Genomic DNA, 19,668 nt, shown 5'->3' with positions numbered 1-19,668 from the left:
GTCAGAATTTTGAGACGTTCATATTTTCATAGTTTCTTTGTAGGTTAAAAGTGATTGTTGAGTTTTTGTATGTGGTAGCCATTCTTGGGAAGAAATCCAGGCATTTATGAATCATTCGAGAGTTGATTGAGGCTTTTGGTTCTAAAATGACCATTTACCTGAGTAGACTATGATTTATATCTCGGAGGAGATGACATGGCGTCATGATGTCTAAGACACTCCTTTCATGGCTCTGTCAATTGACAAATGAACTCTGACTTACTCTCTCCTTTCCGGATGACCTGAGCTGCTGAGAAGCTAAACCACGAACTTGGGACAGTGGCCCTTGTCTTGTGAACAGTATTCACACCTAAGCTGGCTTGTCGTAGGCTGTTTCTGTCTCTGATATTTATCACTTGTTATGTATGACGCCTTTTCTGTGTCTTTCGCAATCCGGTCTGGCTCTTCTCAGAGGAGCAGCACCTGGAGGGCCCCAGCACAGCCTTCCTTTAGCCACTCCACTTCCTTATGAGAACGGCACTTGTAGGATAATATGTTGCTTGGAATGAATCTTACAATTTAGACACGGACTCTGCTTTATTTCTTTGGATATGAATTGTATGTCATTAAGGTACTAGACAACGAAAACAAAAACTATTGTTTTTTTCTCTCCTTTTAAATTAAGATAAGCATGGCTATCTCATATTTGCAAAATTTACTTTGGGGAATTTGTTGTCACATTGATTGAGCTGTTACTAAATGGCTGACGTGAGGAACCCAGTTCTTCATTTACTTTTTCTCTGTTGTCTTAGAACACACTGGGTATGAGTCAGTCCATCTAGATTTGTTGCTTGCCCCCCAAGACTGCCCTGGGTTTAACCCAAAAACTGGCCAAGCATGTTCTGAGGGGATGTAGAAGAATGTGGGTGGGAACAGCAAGGCTGCCTATGGAAGCCAGCTATTTGCTGCCTGTCGTGAGTTTCTAGTCACTGGGTACCACACATACATGAGGAGGCAGGCTCCCTTCACTCACTAATACTTTGAACAATTGGATTCTTTTCCAGTGTTACAGTCTGGGTTTCCAAGTCCCTTTGGAACACAGATGGAACGGGAATTGGGTGAAATCTTAAAATCATGACTCTAACTCAGGGCTAATCGCTGCTAATTTCTCTAGCATGGGCACCGTCCTGTGCTGTACATTGTAGGGGAGCTCTTGACATTGGTTTCCAGTCAGTAGATGCCAGTAGCACCTCCTTTCTGGTCGTGATAGCTGAAAGTATGGTCAGATGTCCCAGAGAGAGAAACCGGTTCAGCTGAGAACCACTGTTCTGGAGTGAAGAACAACCGGTTATTTACTGATTATTTTTCTTTCTTTTTCTTTTCTCATTTTAGTTCTAGCATCTGGGGCCACTGTTCAAATAACAGTCTTCAATACTCTGAAAGCAGGCCCTCACAGACAGCATGAGGCCTGAAGGGGCTACTCAGGTAGTTCTGAGGAAAATGTGAGTCTTAGGAATCAGGGAGTTTTGGGTTAACTGTTTCTAATTTGTTGTTTTGGATACAGTTCAGAGAAATTTGAATGCTCCCCTTTCCACTTCTGTTTTGAACTATTCATTCTTGTTCTAGCTTAGAAGCACACAGCCCCCTAGTTGGATTTTGACTGCAAAGTGCCTCTCCATCTCTGGCCCAAATCCTGGTATCTAACATTTGGCCCAAAATGGTTGCAGGCTGTGGCCTGTAGGAAACAGACAGGTTTGCCAACCCTATCATACTAAACCATAGCTATTTGATGGTTAAACAGGGATTTCCACAGTTTACTGCAGCGCACGTCATTCTGAATCCTGCCCATGTTTTCTGACTGCTGTGCTATCTCCTGGGGGGAGAGGGTCGGTGCTAACCAAGGAGGCCAGGTTTTCTTTCCTAAGCCCAGAGCAACATGGTATCCGATGAGAACACCTCGCGAGTTCTTTTCATTTCCACAGTCACGTTTCATGTTCACTTTCCCACTAAGTCAGAAATCATGATTTTTTTTTTTTTTTTTTTTTTTTTTTTTTTGGAAACAGATTTATCATGAGAAGGAACCAAACACCGTGAGCTATCAGAGCAGCTTGTCCGTGCCTCTGAACCACCAGCCTCCTGTCTGTCATTCAGTTGAATCAGAGGACACTTGTCAGTCACCTGCTTAGGGTGTCCACATTCCCTGGCTTGCATGTTTGACTGAATCATAGGGTCTGTGAGCAGCAGCGAACCACAGAGTCCTGGAAGACGGACTCCTTTCCAAGCCTGTCTCTTTGCTTCAGGGATAGTGAGGGAAGAGCAGTTAGTAGCCCGGATGAAAGCTTAAGGCCATACGGTTTGCTTGAGAGGAAAAGTGAATATTCTCACTTGATCTCTGCCAACTTCATATGGGCCCAGCTGCTGCACAGGGCAAACACACTAGTCCAGAGTTAGCTATGCCCCGAAGATGTGTGTCACCACAGGCCACCGGCCAGCACAGAAAGGCAGGTTTCCCCCATCCGCACAAAAGAGCTCTATCCTCAAAGGAACTTTGTTTCTTGACCAGCTCACTAATTGTGATTGAAAACACCAGCTCCCCAGCAATGCTCACGCATCGGAGTTAGCAGAAACAAGACAGGCCCTAATTGCTCCATTTACATAAAAGTAGAAACATACAACTTCTAAATATAAATCTCTGGCACATCGCTCCTTTTGCAATTACAGTAAAATAAGGTACCAGTTTCCCTCCGGGTTCCTCCTCACAGCAAGCTGCTCCCCGGGTTCGCTAGTGGCTGCTCTTCCAGGCGAGCACAGGGCCAGCATGGAGTTGGAGCTTTGTGAAGTAGCCAGTAAATCAAAACGCCTCCGCTAGGTGCAGAGCGCAGTGGCAACGGGCCACTCTGCCAGTGCGGTAGTCGGTGGGACCGAACTCCACATTCGAGAAGGGGCAGCCTGCGGGCGCGGGGCCTGAGCTGCCGCTCGCCTCGGTTGGCCGAGAGACCGGCAGCCCCACTGCAGGTCCGGGTCCCTGACATTCTCTGGCACCGAGGGCTGGGATCAGACATTCCCAGCTGCACTCACTGAACAGTGATTTTTTTTTTTTTCTTTTCCCTCCCTGAATTCTTTAGCTGCCAAAAGGGGGGGAAAAATCAAGAGCTGCGCTTTTAAGCGAAGTTGCCCTTGCTGGTGTTCAGGGTAAAAATAGAGGCGGCCACTTGGACCAGCTTGGCCCTGAGTCCAGGCGTCCCGCGAGCCGGGCTGGAGCTGCGCATTCGGGAGTGATCCCTGGAAACTGCCAGCAGGTGCTGCTCAAGGTACGGTGGCAGGCTGAAAAGGGACAGGGCCTGGGTGCAGGGAGTCTCCGCGGGAGGGGCAGGAAATGAAAGAGAAACCAACCCAGCTCAGAGCTGCGCTGACCAGCGCACGCCCTGGGCCCTGGAATTCAGCTGGGAAATGCTGATCCTCAGCCCAGAATATTCCACAGAAGCTATTTTAACCTGCCTGCTTCCTCCACCACCCCCACCTGAATTTCCACAGAAAGAGAGGAGGCTTTCCCAACGTGGTTCCAGCTCTAAGGTTGGGGGGAAATCCAGCAACGTCATAGCTGCTACACTGGCTTAGCAAGTAGGTTGGCACTTCGTGGTGTCAAAGGCCAACAGGGTCTTAGAGTGACCCTGTGTGAGGTGGCCCCTGCAGTCAGGGTCTGAAACATTCTATGACACACATGCTTAAAAAACCACGGGGATGCTCAGAAATAACATTCTTTTGTGACCACTGAGTTTGGATCCTGAAATTATACATCCCACTTTAGAGATGGAAACACTGAGTCTTGAGTTTAAATGAGGAGAGAGACTCAGAGCTGTGGTCTGATCCAGGCACTTTTCTGTGCCACCCAGTCTACATTCTACATTCTGGTGCAAGCGCGACTTTCTGTGAAGTTATGTGTGAGGCAAGAAGTGAGTGTAGACCCTTGGAGTTCTTATCAAACACTGGGAAGGACCTCTCTCCCAAAGGTTTAAGTTCATTCCGGGGTCGGAGTGCAATTGATCATCACTGATTTTTTTTTCTGTCTTGGCCACTCATATTCCTGTCATCTTCCCCTGCAACTTTATTTTCTACTTCAGTTCTCTTACTTGTGGTTCTTAGACTACTCCTTCCCCCCCCCCTTCCATCCACTTTGTTCTCAATCACCAGAGACCCTCCAGACAGCTCCTGGTGTCATAAAGGAACCTTGCCCACTTCAAACCAGGAGACCAGAACCTCTATATTTTGCTGGTGGGCATAGTGAAAAGTTTATTTTATTCATGTTAAATCCGGCACACAAAACAACATATCTGGTCATATGGCTTTTATTAGCTCCCGATTTTGCACATTTTATCCGACTTGTCATGAGAACCTGGCCAGTGCTTCAGCTGTACTCTTTCCTGAGAACAAGAGCCCTTCTTTACGGTGCTTATCGGAGCATTCCTTCTCTCTATGTTATCTCGCTGCCAGTGTGACCCAGGCCAAAGAAAACCCTAACCTAACTTTCCTTCTATTTTAAGGAGCGTTCACTTCTTTTCATTAAAGTCGTATTTATAGTGTTTACAAATGATAGGACTTGATGTTCAAGCTTTTAAAGAAAACATGCATTTTGCGTGTGTGTGTGTGTGTGTGTGTGTGTGTGTATGTGTGTGTGTGTGTGTGTGTGCTATTGTTGTTTTGCTAGTTAGGATGGGACTCTAAAGACCTAGGCATAATACTCATGAAGTTCACTTGCAGAAGAAGAGCATTTTCCAAGTCTGAGGTGAGAAATGGTATATGAAGCCGGCATTCAATTTAAAGGTGTAGTTAATAGTGTGAGTCAAAGCAGGGAGACCACGGACATACAGATTTTCCTCAAGAAAATAGTTTACTGTAGTCATAATTATAAAACTAGAATCCCTATGAAGAGTTCTTTGCTGTGGCAAAAGTACGGTGCTTTGCAAATAGGAGTAGCTTTATGAAGTAACAGATGTTTTATGTGTAGACATAAAGCCGAGGCTGATTCTAGTAAGAGGTGGGTATGAATAGTAACCTGTCAGAGCTGGACACTCTTGGAGATGTGTGTACTCGGTTCTCTTATGTTTGTAAAGGGTGGACTATTCCTAGCCACAGGCTCAATGCATCACCCAGGTCGTGTCTCAGAAGCCAAGAGAGATTTCCATTAGATAGTGAATTATGAAATGTCTCACACTGGAAAAACGAGTCATCTGCTGATGTCATGCTGATTCTAACCAATCCTAAACAAAGCCCCAGCCCTCCTCTTTGAGAGGTACCAATGTGTGAGTGTACAACTAAGTACTACAGTATAAAACTTCACAGTGCCAATACCATGAAGAGGAACTCAGACAGCTCTGACCTCATGAGACAAGAGCCGGCTGGCAAAACAGAAGGGACCCGAAAGGTAATGCTTTTAAATTCTTGCTTTCGAGTTCTCTACACATTAAAAGTCAGTATGGCTAAAAGGACTTTTACAACTTTTTGGCACCTCCATAGGCATTGTAATTTGTATCGTTTTTCTATTGTGCAAGCAGGTTAATACTGTTTTTTAATAGTCCTAGAGCATGCAAATAGATTATGTGTTTATACAACCCACTCAGCACACATATACAAGTACATATGCCAAAAAGAAAGCTATTTTTAAGAGTTCCATTTGCAAACAGTAAATCCAGGGAACACACACATATTCACATGCAGAGAGAATCCAAACATTGATAAGTTGCTGTTATCCAAATGCTACTATTAGGACTCTTGAGTTGTTTAGAGTCATTAAACTTTTAGCTCTATGTTAGTCTGTCTCGTAAAACTTAACTGTGCTACAAAATGCTTCGGGTTCTGTATCTGTAACTCCAAATAGGTGGGTGATGTTATTAGAACACAAAGATGTCCTCCTAAACCATTGTGATGCCAGTGTTCCTACTTCCCTCAGGTTTGTTTTTTTTTTTAATGGGAGTTTTGTTTTAGGTAATATGGACAGTCTTACCAACAACAGCAGTGTCCTTGGTGTTTCTGGAGGTGGGAGTCCTCCTAGCCCTGCAAAGGTGTCAGAGGGCTTATAACCAAGAAAGTCTTGTGCATTGCTGCTTTGGGGAAAGATAGCATTTGTGTTGTTCAGGAAGCATTGTTACCTGTCAAAACGGGAAGTTTAACCTAGTGTCATGCTTATCTGAACTTCTTCTCCTTGTATGTAGATCTTATGCTTGTAGTTCTGACCCCTATTAACTCTGTCCTCATGACCTGCTTTGCTAGCCTAGAATGCTCTGAACACAGCGGGTGTCAGGCAGAAGGGATTGAATGTATCTGCAGAAACCAGCGGGCTTATATGTAGGGAAGAAACTGAGAAAGAAGGACTGCTATAACAGATGGACACCTTAAAGATCTTCTGCACAAGACAGAACGAAAAGGTGGTGTGAAGAATTAAAAAGAAGCCTCAGAAAGGCATTGTTTTAAGTGCACATTTGTCTCGTTCTCTGAATACTGTAATCCTCAATGAACTCGGCTCTGCTGGTACTTTGAAGAGAAACGACACAGCCAGGCAGCCTGCCTTGAATGCTACACTATGGTCAAGGCTGGCGAGGGGAGGTGGGCAGCAGAACAACAAAACAAAAGTAGTGCATGCCTGAGAAAAAGAATTTCCTGGTATATTTCAGAGATTCTTGCCCTCTAGGCTAGTTACATTGTAAGAGTACATTGTTTTTCATGAAAGGATGTGAGAAAGACCAAATGAATTTTGTGCTTTATCAGTGAAGCCAGGACAATGGGCAGTGGGCTATAATTTCTGAGTATATGTGCATCCAGGGTAGAGAAAGGAGATGCAGGGGGCAGGGTGTGTGTGAGAGTACCTTCCCTGTGTATGTAAATTGCTGCTTGCCCAAGGGAGCTTCCAATGCCCTGCTGTGGTGCCCACTTGGCAAAAGCAGAGTGTATTATATGACCCCAGACAAAAGTTGTGTTGCGCTCCAGGTCCCATAAGATCGCCTGCTGGCATAAGGACCCTGGACATTTAAATATGAATGAATGGCAGAAAGGAATGGTTCTGGATTCTGTCAGGCAGAACAACCAGCTGTCTCAGGCAGCCCCTCTGCCTCAGCCCCAGCCCCCCAACCAATCTGAGGACTTCCCTCAGACCCATATCAAGGCCAGGTGGGTGCTTACTCCAGGGAAGTATAAGACCATGGGAGATGACTTGGTGCCACGTTCCTATCTAGTTATCTCAGTGAATGGAAACAGTGCATTTAATTTCCTCGGACTCCCCCCTCCAAAGAAGAAAGGTGAGGCAAGAAAAAGGTTTGAGCAGAGAAAGTTGAAAAGAAAAAAAAACAAAATAAAGAAAAAACCCCCAGACTAAAAAGTGAACAGAATTAGGGAATTTATTGTAGAAAGGATTGGAAGAGTCCCCATCCCCCCCAGAGAATGGTAGGATTGGGAGAGAGGGGTGTGTGAGGGAGCAGGAGCCGCGGGAGGCAGCCTGTCAGAAACGGGCTGTCCCTCCTCCCTAGTCACAGCTCATACTCACAGGCGCCCTCCCCCCTCCCTCTCCCATTCACTCACTCACATAGGACCAATCCGCCTCTCTCTCTCTCTCTCTCTCTCTCTCCCCCTCTCAGTCCCTCCCTCCCTCCCCCTCTCTTTCTTTCTCTCTCCCTCCCCCTCCCTTGCTGTCCCTCTCTTTCTCCCCCTTTCCCTCTGTCTTCTCTCCCCCTCTCTCCCTTTTCCCTGTCTCTCCCTCCCATCCTCTCTCAGTCTCTGTCTCCCCCCACCCTGTCTCTTCCTTCCTCCCTCCCTCTCTCCCTCCCTCCCTCTCTCCCTCCCTCCTTCCTTCTCTTTTACTCGGAGACAGTCAGAACTCTCCTCCCTGACAGCCACAAACCTACAGCACTGACTGCATTCAGAGAGGGAACCTGCTAACAAAACTTCACAGAAAACTTTTTGCTCTTGTTCCAGAGAATTTGCTGAAGAGGAGAAGGAAAAAAAGTCCAAAAAAACCTGTACGTGAGGGGTGGGGAGGAAAAGCAGGGCCTTTAAAGAAGGCAACCACACGACTTTTGCTGCCAGGATGCCCTTGCTTTGGCTGAGAGGATTTCTGTTGGCAAGTTGCTGGATTATAGTGAGGAGTTCCCCCACCCCAGGATCCGAGGGGCACGGCGCAGCCCCGGACTGCCCGTCCTGTGCGCTGGCCACCCTTCCGAAGGATGGACCTAACTCTCAGCCAGAGATGGTAGAGGCTGTCAAGAAGCACATCTTAAACATGCTGCACTTGAAGAAGAGACCCGATGTCACCCAGCCGGTACCCAAGGCGGCGCTTCTCAACGCGATCAGAAAGCTTCATGTGGGTAAAGTGGGGGAAAACGGGTATGTGGAGATAGAGGACGACATTGGCAGGAGGGCCGAAATGAATGAACTCATGGAGCAGACCTCGGAGATCATCACCTTTGCCGAGTCAGGTGGGTGCTGGCGTGGGGAGTGGGGGCGGGGGCAGGGAAACGTATTTCATTGACAGTCCTAGCAGGAACTTCTTTCCCTCCAGCTCAAGACTGTCCGGGAAGGTTATTAGTTATTAGGTGGTGATGGTGGCGCCGGAGAGGCAGAGGAGGGGGAAAAGGACTTCTTTGCCAGGGATCCCTGCCCCGCGATGGCTACATTACACTTGCTAAATAAACTCAGCGGTTTCCCAGAGAGGAAGCTCTTGGGCCAGTCTGGACCTGGAAAGCAGTCTGCTTGGGGCTCCCTGACTGCCCTGCCTAGGGAGCCAGATTGGAGCAGCCAGTTGAAAACAGGGCATTTGGGGGTTTGGGGGTGCAGAGGCAGCATCTGGACTCCATCCAAAGTTTTTCTGGAGTAGGAGTGAGAGTGCCCGGGGGCCGAGTGCAAAGGCACTGATGATGGCTCTGTCTGAAAACAAATTTCCTTTAAATGTGTGATCTGGGGCCACATTTGGAGCCAGACTCTGGGCATATTTGTTAGTGACACTCATTTTCACCTCGGGAAAGCCTGACTCCATGCACAACCCACCCGAGACAGCAGAGAGCAGCTCTTAGGGCACTGAATTAGCGATTACTTTCGGAACACGGAAACTTTGGCTTTTAGAACAAAAACAAAATAAAAGCAAAAGCAACGAATGACACCGACCGAAAGCCCCCAACCCAGTTTTATTCTTTTGTAAAGTGGCTAAGAACTTTTTGCCAAGGAGTGCAACCTTGACAATGTGCTCTCAGACCCTATGCTGAACTACTCAGTCCTTAAGAGGAAGAACTTCAGTGGGTTCTGATCATTGGCTTAGGACCACACTAACCTGTTGCTGTGGGGAAAATAGCTGTGCAAAGCCCAGGCTCTAGCCTGGGAACTGGCTCTTCATACAGTCAGGAGGACACAGATCTCACTGCAAATCTGTGGGAACTGGGCACTCAGATGTTTCAGAACCTCTTTACTCTCCTGTTAAATGCCAGGCTAAGGAATAGGATCTCTTGCCAAAGCCATTTGAAAGGAATGCCATTGTTTTGTTTGCTAGAGCATATGGCTAGTGAAGTATGTGCAGGGACTCCCAGCATTTTGTTTAAAAGTTTGCTGCAGCAGTATAAACAATTAAGGAAACAGTCAAAATTTCCAATCCTGAAAACCTGTTGACTCAGATGTTTTGTTTTCAAGAAAACTGTGCAAGACCTGTGCATCCTTGGGGGAGGGGGAAAGGAGACAGCTGGCTTGGTGGTTTCCTGTGGAGAAGCCTTGGTACCCCCACCAGCTTCCTAGACAGGTTAGCTCTATCTGTGTCCTACTTTCTTAACTACTAGCTCCTTCTTGATACAGTTCCCCAAACCTTGGTCACTGTGACTTTATTTTCGGGACCACATTGAGGAAAAAGACAGGTTGGATTTATCAGGTGGCTATTTAATTTTAATTCTTCTTTCACCTCTCGTAGTGGGAAGGTAAGAAAGAAAGTCTTTACAACATTGGTTGGTGTGTGAGGGGGATGGGTTCCCGGTCTTAGGAGATTGGCCCTGGTTCTGACAAAAAGTGACTCACATACAAGCTTTTATGTACAAGCTTCCCCTTATGTAGGCCACAATTGCAGCTTCTACTAACTTGGAATCAACTCTATCATATGACTAAGTCTATGTGTGACTTCTGCCATGTTTAATGGCACAGTGAATGTTAGCACTCTATCCTTCCCTCTGATTTACTAGGCTATCACTTGGCAGTTAAAGGTAGGGCCAAGAATTGGGTCATTTTCCTTTTCTTCTTACTTATGACCTTCTCAATGCTAATGACTCTCTCAGTTAAATGGGATCCTGTCATTTTTTGCTTCTCTGTTGTGTAGTTTGAGAGAAAATAAGCCACCATTTATATCTGTGATTCACTGGGCTCATACATTGACTGAGTATAAAATTTGTAAGAGGAAACTTCTTCTAGTCCAGGAACACGGTATTTTTGTTAACATTGCTTATTTTCTCATGGGAGAAGTAGAACACACTGACTTCAAGTTGATCTAATATAATTTCACAGATGCAAGTAAGATCATAGTGTAGACAACCTACTCTCCAAGTAGCGTAGGGTATGACATAAGCATGTGGCCTATTCAGGAAACATTTATTATTTGATTAGCTAGAGAAAATGTATGAAAATGAACTGCAAAGATCTGTCTTCTTGCTTTCGGGACAATCCTATTTTGCTATGTAGTAACCAACACATTTCAAGAATAGGAAAGGCTGAATTTCTTCTCTTCTTTACAACCATTTGTACAACATAGAGTACTGACAGTGAATGTCACCTGTAAACACACTACAGATGTGCCTTTTAATAGCAAGATCCCTGGTATGGAAATGTATGTTTTACTTTGGCCTCTTCACTCAAGATTATTAGATAAGGCTGATAAAACATGAAACTAAAGGGATCCTAAGGGCTATGGTTCCTTGACCTTTTAAGTGAGTTTTTCCTGTGCCCAGGTGGGAAGTGTTTTGCATTTGCTAAGTTGACTTGACTTGCATTGGTCAAACAGCAGGTATTCACGCTCAAGCGCTCAGAAATTTGTCCCAGTAAGTGAAATTGATTTTATTTTTAAAGGAGCACCATCCTGGTGCTCCCCAAAGTTAGTGTATTCACTGCATGGCTGGCCCTGTACCAATACTCCTCAGTTTTCTTCAGAGGAACAGCAGTATGGATGAGTGAAGCCGATCCAATGAATATGACCTAAATTGTCAATGACATTGAGATCTGAGGCCTTCTTGGCCGATGCACTGAGTTTTATCGAGTTTCCTTCTTTGTAGTAGGTGCTCAGTGAACGTACAGTAACGGCCTGCCATTGAGTCTACATGAATTGTAGCATGGTCAGCGACTGACTTTCACAATTAGCTTACTGGAGTGCTCGCTCTATAGGATATAAAAACAATAGAAGTGATGCCTGCACAAATAGATACTGCCCAGGTATTGGCTAAAGTGCCTACCCTCTTGGAGGACACCAGGTACAGAAGGCTTGAATTAGACATGGGCTCACCTAAAAACCACTTCTCCACACCCAAAGAAAGCCATCTGCAAGTGGAGTAAACACTGAGAGCCCCATCCCCGCCTTTCTTTTGACCTGTCTTGTGAGTTACACTTCTCTGAACCTCTGAACCTTTAAGATTTTCACACTGAATCTGAATTTTAGGAAAGACTGGCCACAAGAGGGCGCCTCCCTAAATCCTCACTGCTCTCAGCCAGCGTCACTCTGAGCAAGGCAGTTTTGTGGCTACTTGAAGTCACGGCCTGTAGCACCTTAATCTTGAAGAATATCAGTTACTTCCTCCCTACAGCCATACCTTTCGGCAGAGTTAAGATTTGATAGGCTGGGAGGTGCACAGCTACCTGTAAACATTGAGACAGAGGCACAGCAACGGAAGTACTGGGGTCCACAGGAACATTCCACAGCTCTAGGGGCAGCAAAGGAGTGATGCCTTTCAAACACAAACAAAGCAGGGCTTGGGGTGTGCGTGAGTCATCAGCCACACCAATGAGAGCGCAGTCCTTCCCGAATACAGTCGCCCAGGTTTTACAGAATCATCTTCCATCTGCCCCAAATCCGCTTCCTAGTTTGCCTGCCTTATCAGTGCTTTTCACAAGGGACAAATGACAAGTGACTTCCAACAGGGAGACAAAAGAGACTATTTATTTAACGCCTGGTAGGAACATGGAGTTCAGCTGCTGAGGACGCATTCGTTTCCCAGCTGAGAGTGTGGAAAGAAACCGTGGGGGAAGGATGTGCAAAGAGATGAGCACAGGGATTTTGCCTGAGGAGTGGGTGGACTGGAGTGGGAATGGGGAGATATCAGGGGAGAGACGCAGTTTTCACATAGAGAAGAAATATCTTCCCAGGCGTTTCGCATGAAAATACTTATTTCTCTTGGCCCTTCTTATATCAAACTTGAGCATGATCTCTTCACTTTAGTTCAGAATTCTTCATGCTTCACTGGTTCCTGGGTCCAAAATTAAAAGTGTAAAAGTTTTGAGGAACTCTAGAAAATGACTCTTGGGTTGAATCTTGAAAAATTTTTTCCAGTTATATTATGAAGTAAGCTTCTTCTTCTTTTTTTTTTTTTTTTTTTTTGGACATTTAACCCTTTTTTTAAATCATTTTTTAAATGGAAGAGGCAATGGATGGTAAATTACTAAGGCCCGAAGAGTTACAATAATTAAAAAATGGATCCTGAAGACAGGTATTAAAGCTAAAGGCTTAGACAGAATAATTTATACAAACAAGCTAATATGCCTGCAATGGTAAGATTCTTTACTGTAGGCCAAAGGATAAATAACCTTTCAGATCTTACTGGCTGCCTTCTGCAGAAACCTCTGGAAGCCACCCAGAGGCCAACTTAGTGCCTGAGAGAACACACAGGCTGTAATGCGGGCCCTTCATGCTACTGACTGTACTGTATCTAGGCACAGGGAAACTTGATGAAGAATGGAAAATTTAAGTAACACATATTTTACAGCAGAGCTGTGCTCCCCTCATGGTGAGTTTAAATGTGCACTGTGAATGGCGAGGCTTTCTACATTAACAGAAACGTCATTATTACTGATTTGTGAAAGGGCAGCATATTTTACCCAGGATGTTGATGAGGAAAAGCAGGCTAATTAAGCTGAAACTTTATGTGTATACTGATTATTTAATGGGAAATTATTATATACCTCACAAATCTGAGACCAGGACTTTGTGTATGTGGAATTTGCATACCAATGTTAGGAAGGAGGCTAGGAGCCTGTTTACTTAAGTCCTGGCATACCTTCATGATCAAGCTAGTGAGAACCCAGGAGAGCAAAAGAGAATTGCTACAAACATCCTTCTTTTAGGCTTACGTAGACTTTCTGTCAGTGCCCCCCACCCCCACCAGGCAGCATTTCAAAGGTATTCTCTATATGGTACAAAATTTATCCCTACTGAATGTTCTGCCCATTTTCTTCTGCTTTGGTGTGTGTCCACCAAGCTCACAGGGGCTTCGGTGATGAGAAATTATCACCCACATGGGTTTGCGTGGGACTTTCAAGCTGAGTTACTCAGACAGAGCAGGCTGTGTGATACAAGCCTTGCTCACAAGCCTCAGGACAAAAAATAGCACAGAGGAGGAAAAGAATGTTACCAGGGAGTAGTTAATGAAAGGTTACAAGCAGGCAGCCGTAGCTGGGGAGCTGCGGCCTTGTGGAGGGAGCCAACACACACCTGTACACACCAGCGCTGTGCCTGCTTACTCAGCATTATGGGAAGGCCGTCACGTCAGGATTTCACAGCACCAGATACTTAAATCAGGTCTGAAACGGATGGGAAGTTGATCCTAAACATCTCATCCTTAGATATCTTTCTTCCTTTTTCCAAATCATCACATGTTTAGCTTGGGGCCTCCTGGAAACACCACTGCAATAGAGTAATTTCTCCCAGATAAAGGGGCTAGAACATTTATAATTACATTTTTCAGCCTTATGTAACTAACCTGAGAGTGGTAATCTATTTCTGAAACCAACAGGTCTGATAAACGGTCAAATCTACTTCAGCTTCCAACCTCCTCACTCCCCCCCCACCCCCCATTCCCTTCTGCAATGAAAGCTAAGGTAAAAGAAAAAAATGCACTGCTTAATAAGTCAGAATACAATAGAACTTGTAAAATGTACCTGTGCATGAGGTAGATGGAGGAAGACTTGACTCTCTCCTCCCCCTGTCCTCCTGGGCACACGGCAACAGCATTTTCATGAAATTGGATCTCAGTTTTATTTTTTTTTCCTGATAAAATATCATGCAATACACAAATAGCAGTTCCAGAAATGGACACCAGGAGAAGGAGGGGACAGGCATGTCAATTAGTAGGGGAAAATCCAAATGTCAGAAATATGGGGGAGAGATGAAGCGAGCTGGGATGGATACAAATCCAGGGAGCAGAGGCTTTCGGCTGGATAATTAAACTGCAGCAGAAATCAGCGCTCTTGCCTCCCGTGACACATAGGCAAATGTCTTGCAGCTAATTGTCAGCCAAGACCAGCCTGAAAGTCATTTTATGACGACTCTCTGAGCCTAATGTAACAACACCTGACAGACCGAGCCCCCTCTAATGAGCACTGTCTTTGTACGATCCTCTTGCAGAAACACTAAATCATTTGCTTGCAAGTACAGCCGCCTGTGAAGAAGGGGTGGGGCTACCCTCGTGCCTTAGAAACTTGTTCCCAGGAAATCAGGGGCCATCCTGTAGGCTGTGTAACTGGAGCACATGGCCTCAGTCTTGCTGGCCATGATAAAAATCTGTTCCTATGCACTGCCACTTGTTCTAGCATGCCACTGAATCCTCTCTTGTCCCTACTGCAGCATCCGCAGTTGTCAGCCAGGGACTGTTTATGGAAAGCCCAGTGTGAGCAAGTCAGCACCCTTTGTCTGCCCCCTTACCCTCAGGGGGCAGAACAGAGTTTGGGAGGAGGTTGCCTGAGATCTAGTGAGACCTAGGCAGTCAGGCAGGAGCTGCTTCCCAGAGAAAAGACACATCCTCCATTGGCTCCTCTAATTTGGCTGCTACTTTTGGTTTCTGTCTGTGGACTGAAACCTTGAGTAGCTCAGAATTTCAGAAGGGGTTCCTGCCAGGAGGCAGGAAGGGAAAACAATAGGTAGCTAGGTGACATTTTCTCCAAAGGTAGTAGCATCCCATTCTGGGAAGGAACCTGTGCTGTCCCAAGCCCTCTTTAGCCTATCCCTCCTTTGCCCCAACCTCTCTGGATCACTCTGCCCTCGGGTACCTTACCACCGGATCTGCTGCAATTACCATTTTAGATTTTCTTCCTAGAGCATTTTACTTTCTCATAAAAACAAACAACCAACAATAAACTCACTCAACCTTTGCAAGGGGTGAGATAGGATTTCACCTTAAAAGCTATTACCATGTTTCTCTTCCTCACCAGTCCTTGCATTTATATGCTATGGAATAAATATATCCTCTTAATTATTTATTTTAATGCCTAACAAAAATGTGAAGTCACTCAGAGAAATGCCCCTATACCCCATCTTTTAGACAGATGCCAGGGGGCTTTGTGAATTGATCAGTATTGTAGACACACTCTAGAGAGGGGGTTAAATTGAGATGGGAATCTGCAGTGTACCATGCACAGGAAAGTCTTCCTTCTGCCTCAGAGCATTTGAAACTGCATTGAAATTTATGGTACAGCATCTGAAAGTCTCTACAGATGAGTATGTCTGGATTTCTGTAAGCTATGGGAATCCACTTAGGTCAACCTTTCTAGGGAGTTGTGATGTCAAAGATGAACCTCTTGAAGAATGTTCCTTGATTGTACGTGTGATCCATGTACGCAGACAAGTAGGGATGCGATCAAGTAAAAGGCAGCAAGCTTTTATACACCTTTCCAGCACTCATGTGGAAATGAAGGGAAAGGCATACTTCATCAAAGAATTCTGCTTCTTATTTTAAATTCTTGTTCTTTTGCGTTTCCTGTTTGTAAAAGATACTACGTAATAAATCTACAAGTGTCTGGGCAAAGAGAAGAAAATATCAAGTTTCTAGCTCTATAACTAGGTAGATCTGAGTAGTTGCTGGGATATATGCTGTTTTAAAAGCACATAGAGAATGGAGCATGCTTTTGATATTGATTTGATGGATTCTAGATGAACTGAGGCAAAAATAAGGGATTCAGAGATAAGAGTTGCTTTCTTAATGTAAGGCCGTTCAATGCTAATATGCTCCCACTTGTTAATCAATTGCCTACCTCTGCTGCATGCTACAGCATGACAGTGAATGGGACAGGACATACAATACCGAAGCCCTCAGGTGTCCTTAACTGAATTGATGTGAGAGTGGTAACAGGTGAGGGAAGGGGAGAAGAGGAAAGTAGGAGTCAGTTGGATAACAGCATTGTTTTGGCTGCCCTTGATGGCACAGGAATAGTCAGTGTCCCTGCTACAAGGGAGTGAGTTCATAAAGTTCACAGGAAGAAAATAGGTAGGTCACAGGGACACAGACCTATATGAGATGCACAGTGCAATGTCATGGGAAGTTTGGATATTGAAAACAAAAGGTTGTAACAGAGGGGACAGTGCAATCAGTCCCACTTTTAGGGAAGATTTCTTCTACTGCTTGATGGAGGCATAACATGAGATCGTCTTGACTTAAGTCTTCGAAGGCCATTTGGTGGAAAACCCTCTGCTGTAGTGGGGGACAGGTTGACAGAGGAGTTTGGTCTAGTGGTGACAGGAAGAAGACATGTGTCAGAGAATGTGACCTACTGACTCACAAGTAGATACAAGAGTTTGGGCTTTTGTGAGAAAATAATCCCTTGCCTTGCTCAGGCTTCCCAGTTTTCTTTTATTGGGTTCTGTTAGCTCTTTGCAGCCCGGAGATCCCTGCTCAAATGTTGACTCACCTTTCTCATTCCCTGGATTAAACTAAAATGAAGGAGTGAATGAAACAGATACAGAAGCCCAGGCTTCCTTCATCACAGAGCATGGTCTACAAGTTTGTCTCTGTTAGTCATGTCTCCTGTGGCTAATCAATTCTGTATAAGTGAACCAAGGTCACAGGCAATGTATTAAGAAATACGCTTAACCGTGTTCTGGCAAAACCATACGAATAGGCACTAAAGGTTATAGTTCAGGTTAAGTTTCACGTGTAAAAAATATTTATTGTTTTTCTTCAACCATTTCCATACTTCAAAACCTTTCTCAATTCAGTGGCCACGTGGAAGCGGATTTATCTCGTTTGTGGGCTCTAAATTGCTGACTGAACACTGTGTGCTATACCTGAGAAGAGTCTTGCTGCCGGAAGTTAGTGATAGGTGAACAATTTAGAGTTAACACGTGTTCTCATCTCTCTCTCTCTCTCTCTCTCTCTCTCTCTCTCTCTCTCTCTCTCTTCCCTTTCTTGTGTTTTATCTTTAGGCACAGCCAGGAAGACACTGCATTTTGAGATTTCCAAGGAAGGCAGTGACCTGTCAGTCGTGGAGCGTGCAGAAGTCTGGCTCTTCCTGAAAGTCCCCAAGGCCAACAGGACCAGGACCAAAGTCACCATCCGTCTGTTTCAGCAGCAGAAGCATCCACAGGGCAGCTTGGACATGGGGGATGAGGCCGAGGAAATGGGCTTAAAGGGGGAGAGGAGTGAACTGTTGCTATCAGAGAAAGTGGTAGATGCTCGGAAGAGCACTTGGCACATCTTTCCAGTGTCTAGCAGCATCCAGCGCCTGCTGGACCAGGGAAAGAGTTCCCTGGATGTGCGGATTGCTTGTGAACAGTGCCAGGAGAGCGGTGCCAGCCTAGTGCTCCTCGGCAAGAAGAAGAAGAAAGAGGTGGATGGAGATGGGAAGAAGAAAGACGGAAGTGACGGAGGGCTGGAAGAGGAAAAAGAACAGTCACACAGACCTTTCCTCATGCTGCAGGCTAGGCAGTCTGAAGACCATCCTCACCGCAGGCGTAGGCGGGGCTTGGAGTGTGATGGCAAGGTCAACATTTGCTGTAAGAAACAGTTCTTTGTCAGCTTCAAGGATATTGGCTGGAATGACTGGATCATTGCTCCCTCTGGCTATCATGCCAACTATTGTGAGGGTGAGTGCCCAAGCCACATAGCAGGCACCTCTGGGTCCTCGCTCTCCTTCCACTCAACAGTCATTAACCACTACCGCATGAGGGGTCACAGCCCCTTTGCCAACCTTAAGTCATGCTGTGTGCCCACCAAGCTGAGACCCATGTCCATGCTGTATTATGATGATGGTCAAAACATTATCAAAAAGGACATTCAGAACATGATTGTGGAGGAGTGTGGCTGCTCCTAGAGTTGCCAGCTCCCAGAGCAAATGGATCTAGGGTGTCCAGAAAAGACAGTGGCAAAATGAAGAAAAAATATATAAGATTTCTGAACTAAACAAGACAACCAGAAAAATAGAAATAATAGTAATAAAAAAAACCACAAAAAAAAAAAACTAAACTGAAAACAAGACCTAATGAAACAGATGAAGGAAGATGTGGAAAAATATCCTAAGGCAGGGCTCAGAGATGAAGCAGTGAAGGAGACAGGGATTTGGGGGAGAAGAGAGAATGGTGTACCCTTCATTTCTTCCAAAACCAAACTGATTGCATCAGTTTTATCCAAACTGGGTATTGTCCTCTCTCCTGCCTCTTACAGTCCCCTTGCGAGCCTGGAAGTCTACTTGTCTATTCTGCAGTAATGTGGGTTAGCACAACCCAAATAACGTCTAGAAAGCCATGCGTTTTAAAGGGCCAGTCCCACCCAGTTACCCAGGTCATAAGTATGCCTATGTGACACTATCTCTGTGTATTTCAACACACGCGAGCACACACACACACATACACACACACACACACACAAACACTCACACACTCACACACACACGTACATACACACAAACACAGAGGCATTTCCACACACCACATGCATACACATACCAGTAAAAGGACAATTCTGTGCAGGTGGTCACATTTTCTTTTCTGTACCACTTTTGCCACCAGACAAAACCACCATAAAACATTGAGAACAAGAATGGAAAGAGTGAAAGACCAAGGTAAAAAGAATACCAAGTTACATTTCGTTAAGGTGCTTATGATCTTAGAACTATGCAACCTAATAGGTTTGAAACTGTTTACCTGAAAGAGGACAAAAAGAGAGACTTTTTTGTATTGGAAGTAACCTGATTAATTTTTATTTTCTTCAAGGAGAGATACTTGAAAGGAATATGTTTGTCCATCTGTTGGATTCAAACATTTCTATATTTTGTAAATGTTGTTTTTTTATCGTTTACTATTTGCACTACAATGGTGTTTGACCTGTCTAATCCTTATTTAACAAGTATTTTCTTTGGGTGGGGGTGGGGGTGGGGTTTAAGAGCTGCACTTCATGTGAGCTATAAAAGAACTGCTACAGCACACAAAATAGCTATTTTTATTATTATAATTATAATTATTATTATTATTATTTTGTACCTTAAAAATAGACACATACACCAAAGACATTTGTGTGAGCCTTTAAACAGTCTGTCTGTGGTTGGTATCGTTCACCATCGATGAGTCAGGGGTACAGATGTAAGGTTGAGTTAAGTGGATTGTGTTCAGGCTTAAAAGACCTGAGAGGTTTGGGTTTGACTCTTTTACATCCATGAAACAGGACTTTTCATACTGGATGTACAGTAGTGTACACTGTTGGATTATCAAGT

At 44.9% G+C, this 19,668-nt stretch overlaps 1 protein-coding gene across 3 annotated transcripts; it reads left to right on the top strand.

Annotated features, from left to right (window-relative positions):
* The first annotated feature begins 2,739 nt into the window (after positions 1–2,739).
* Positions 2,740–18,406, top strand: Inhba (inhibin subunit beta A). Of its 3 annotated transcripts, XM_032885048.1 has the most exons (4): positions 2,740–2,994; positions 3,105–3,290; positions 7,942–8,441; positions 17,387–18,406. In XM_032885048.1, exons 3-4 carry the CDS (start codon positions 8,054–8,056, stop codon positions 18,271–18,273), a joined length of 1,275 nt encoding a protein of 424 aa, XP_032740939.1. In that variant the 5' UTR covers positions 2,740–2,994; positions 3,105–3,290; positions 7,942–8,053; the 3' UTR covers positions 18,274–18,406. The 3 variants fall into 3 exon arrangements, with proteins under 3 accessions (XP_032740939.1, XP_032740938.1, XP_032740940.1); XM_032885047.1 differs by having other exon boundaries at positions 2,740–3,290; XM_032885049.1 differs by lacking the exons at positions 2,740–2,994; positions 3,105–3,290 and having other exon boundaries at positions 7,750–8,441.
* Positions 18,407–19,668: the final 1,262 nt, after the last annotated feature.

Source organism: Rattus rattus, chromosome 14 (genome assembly GCF_011064425.1).
Source record: "Rattus rattus isolate New Zealand chromosome 14, Rrattus_CSIRO_v1, whole genome shotgun sequence".
In the NCBI taxonomy this organism is placed as follows: Eukaryota; Metazoa; Chordata; class Mammalia; order Rodentia; family Muridae; genus Rattus; species Rattus rattus.
This window is presented reverse-complemented; position numbering and strand designations above follow the sequence as displayed.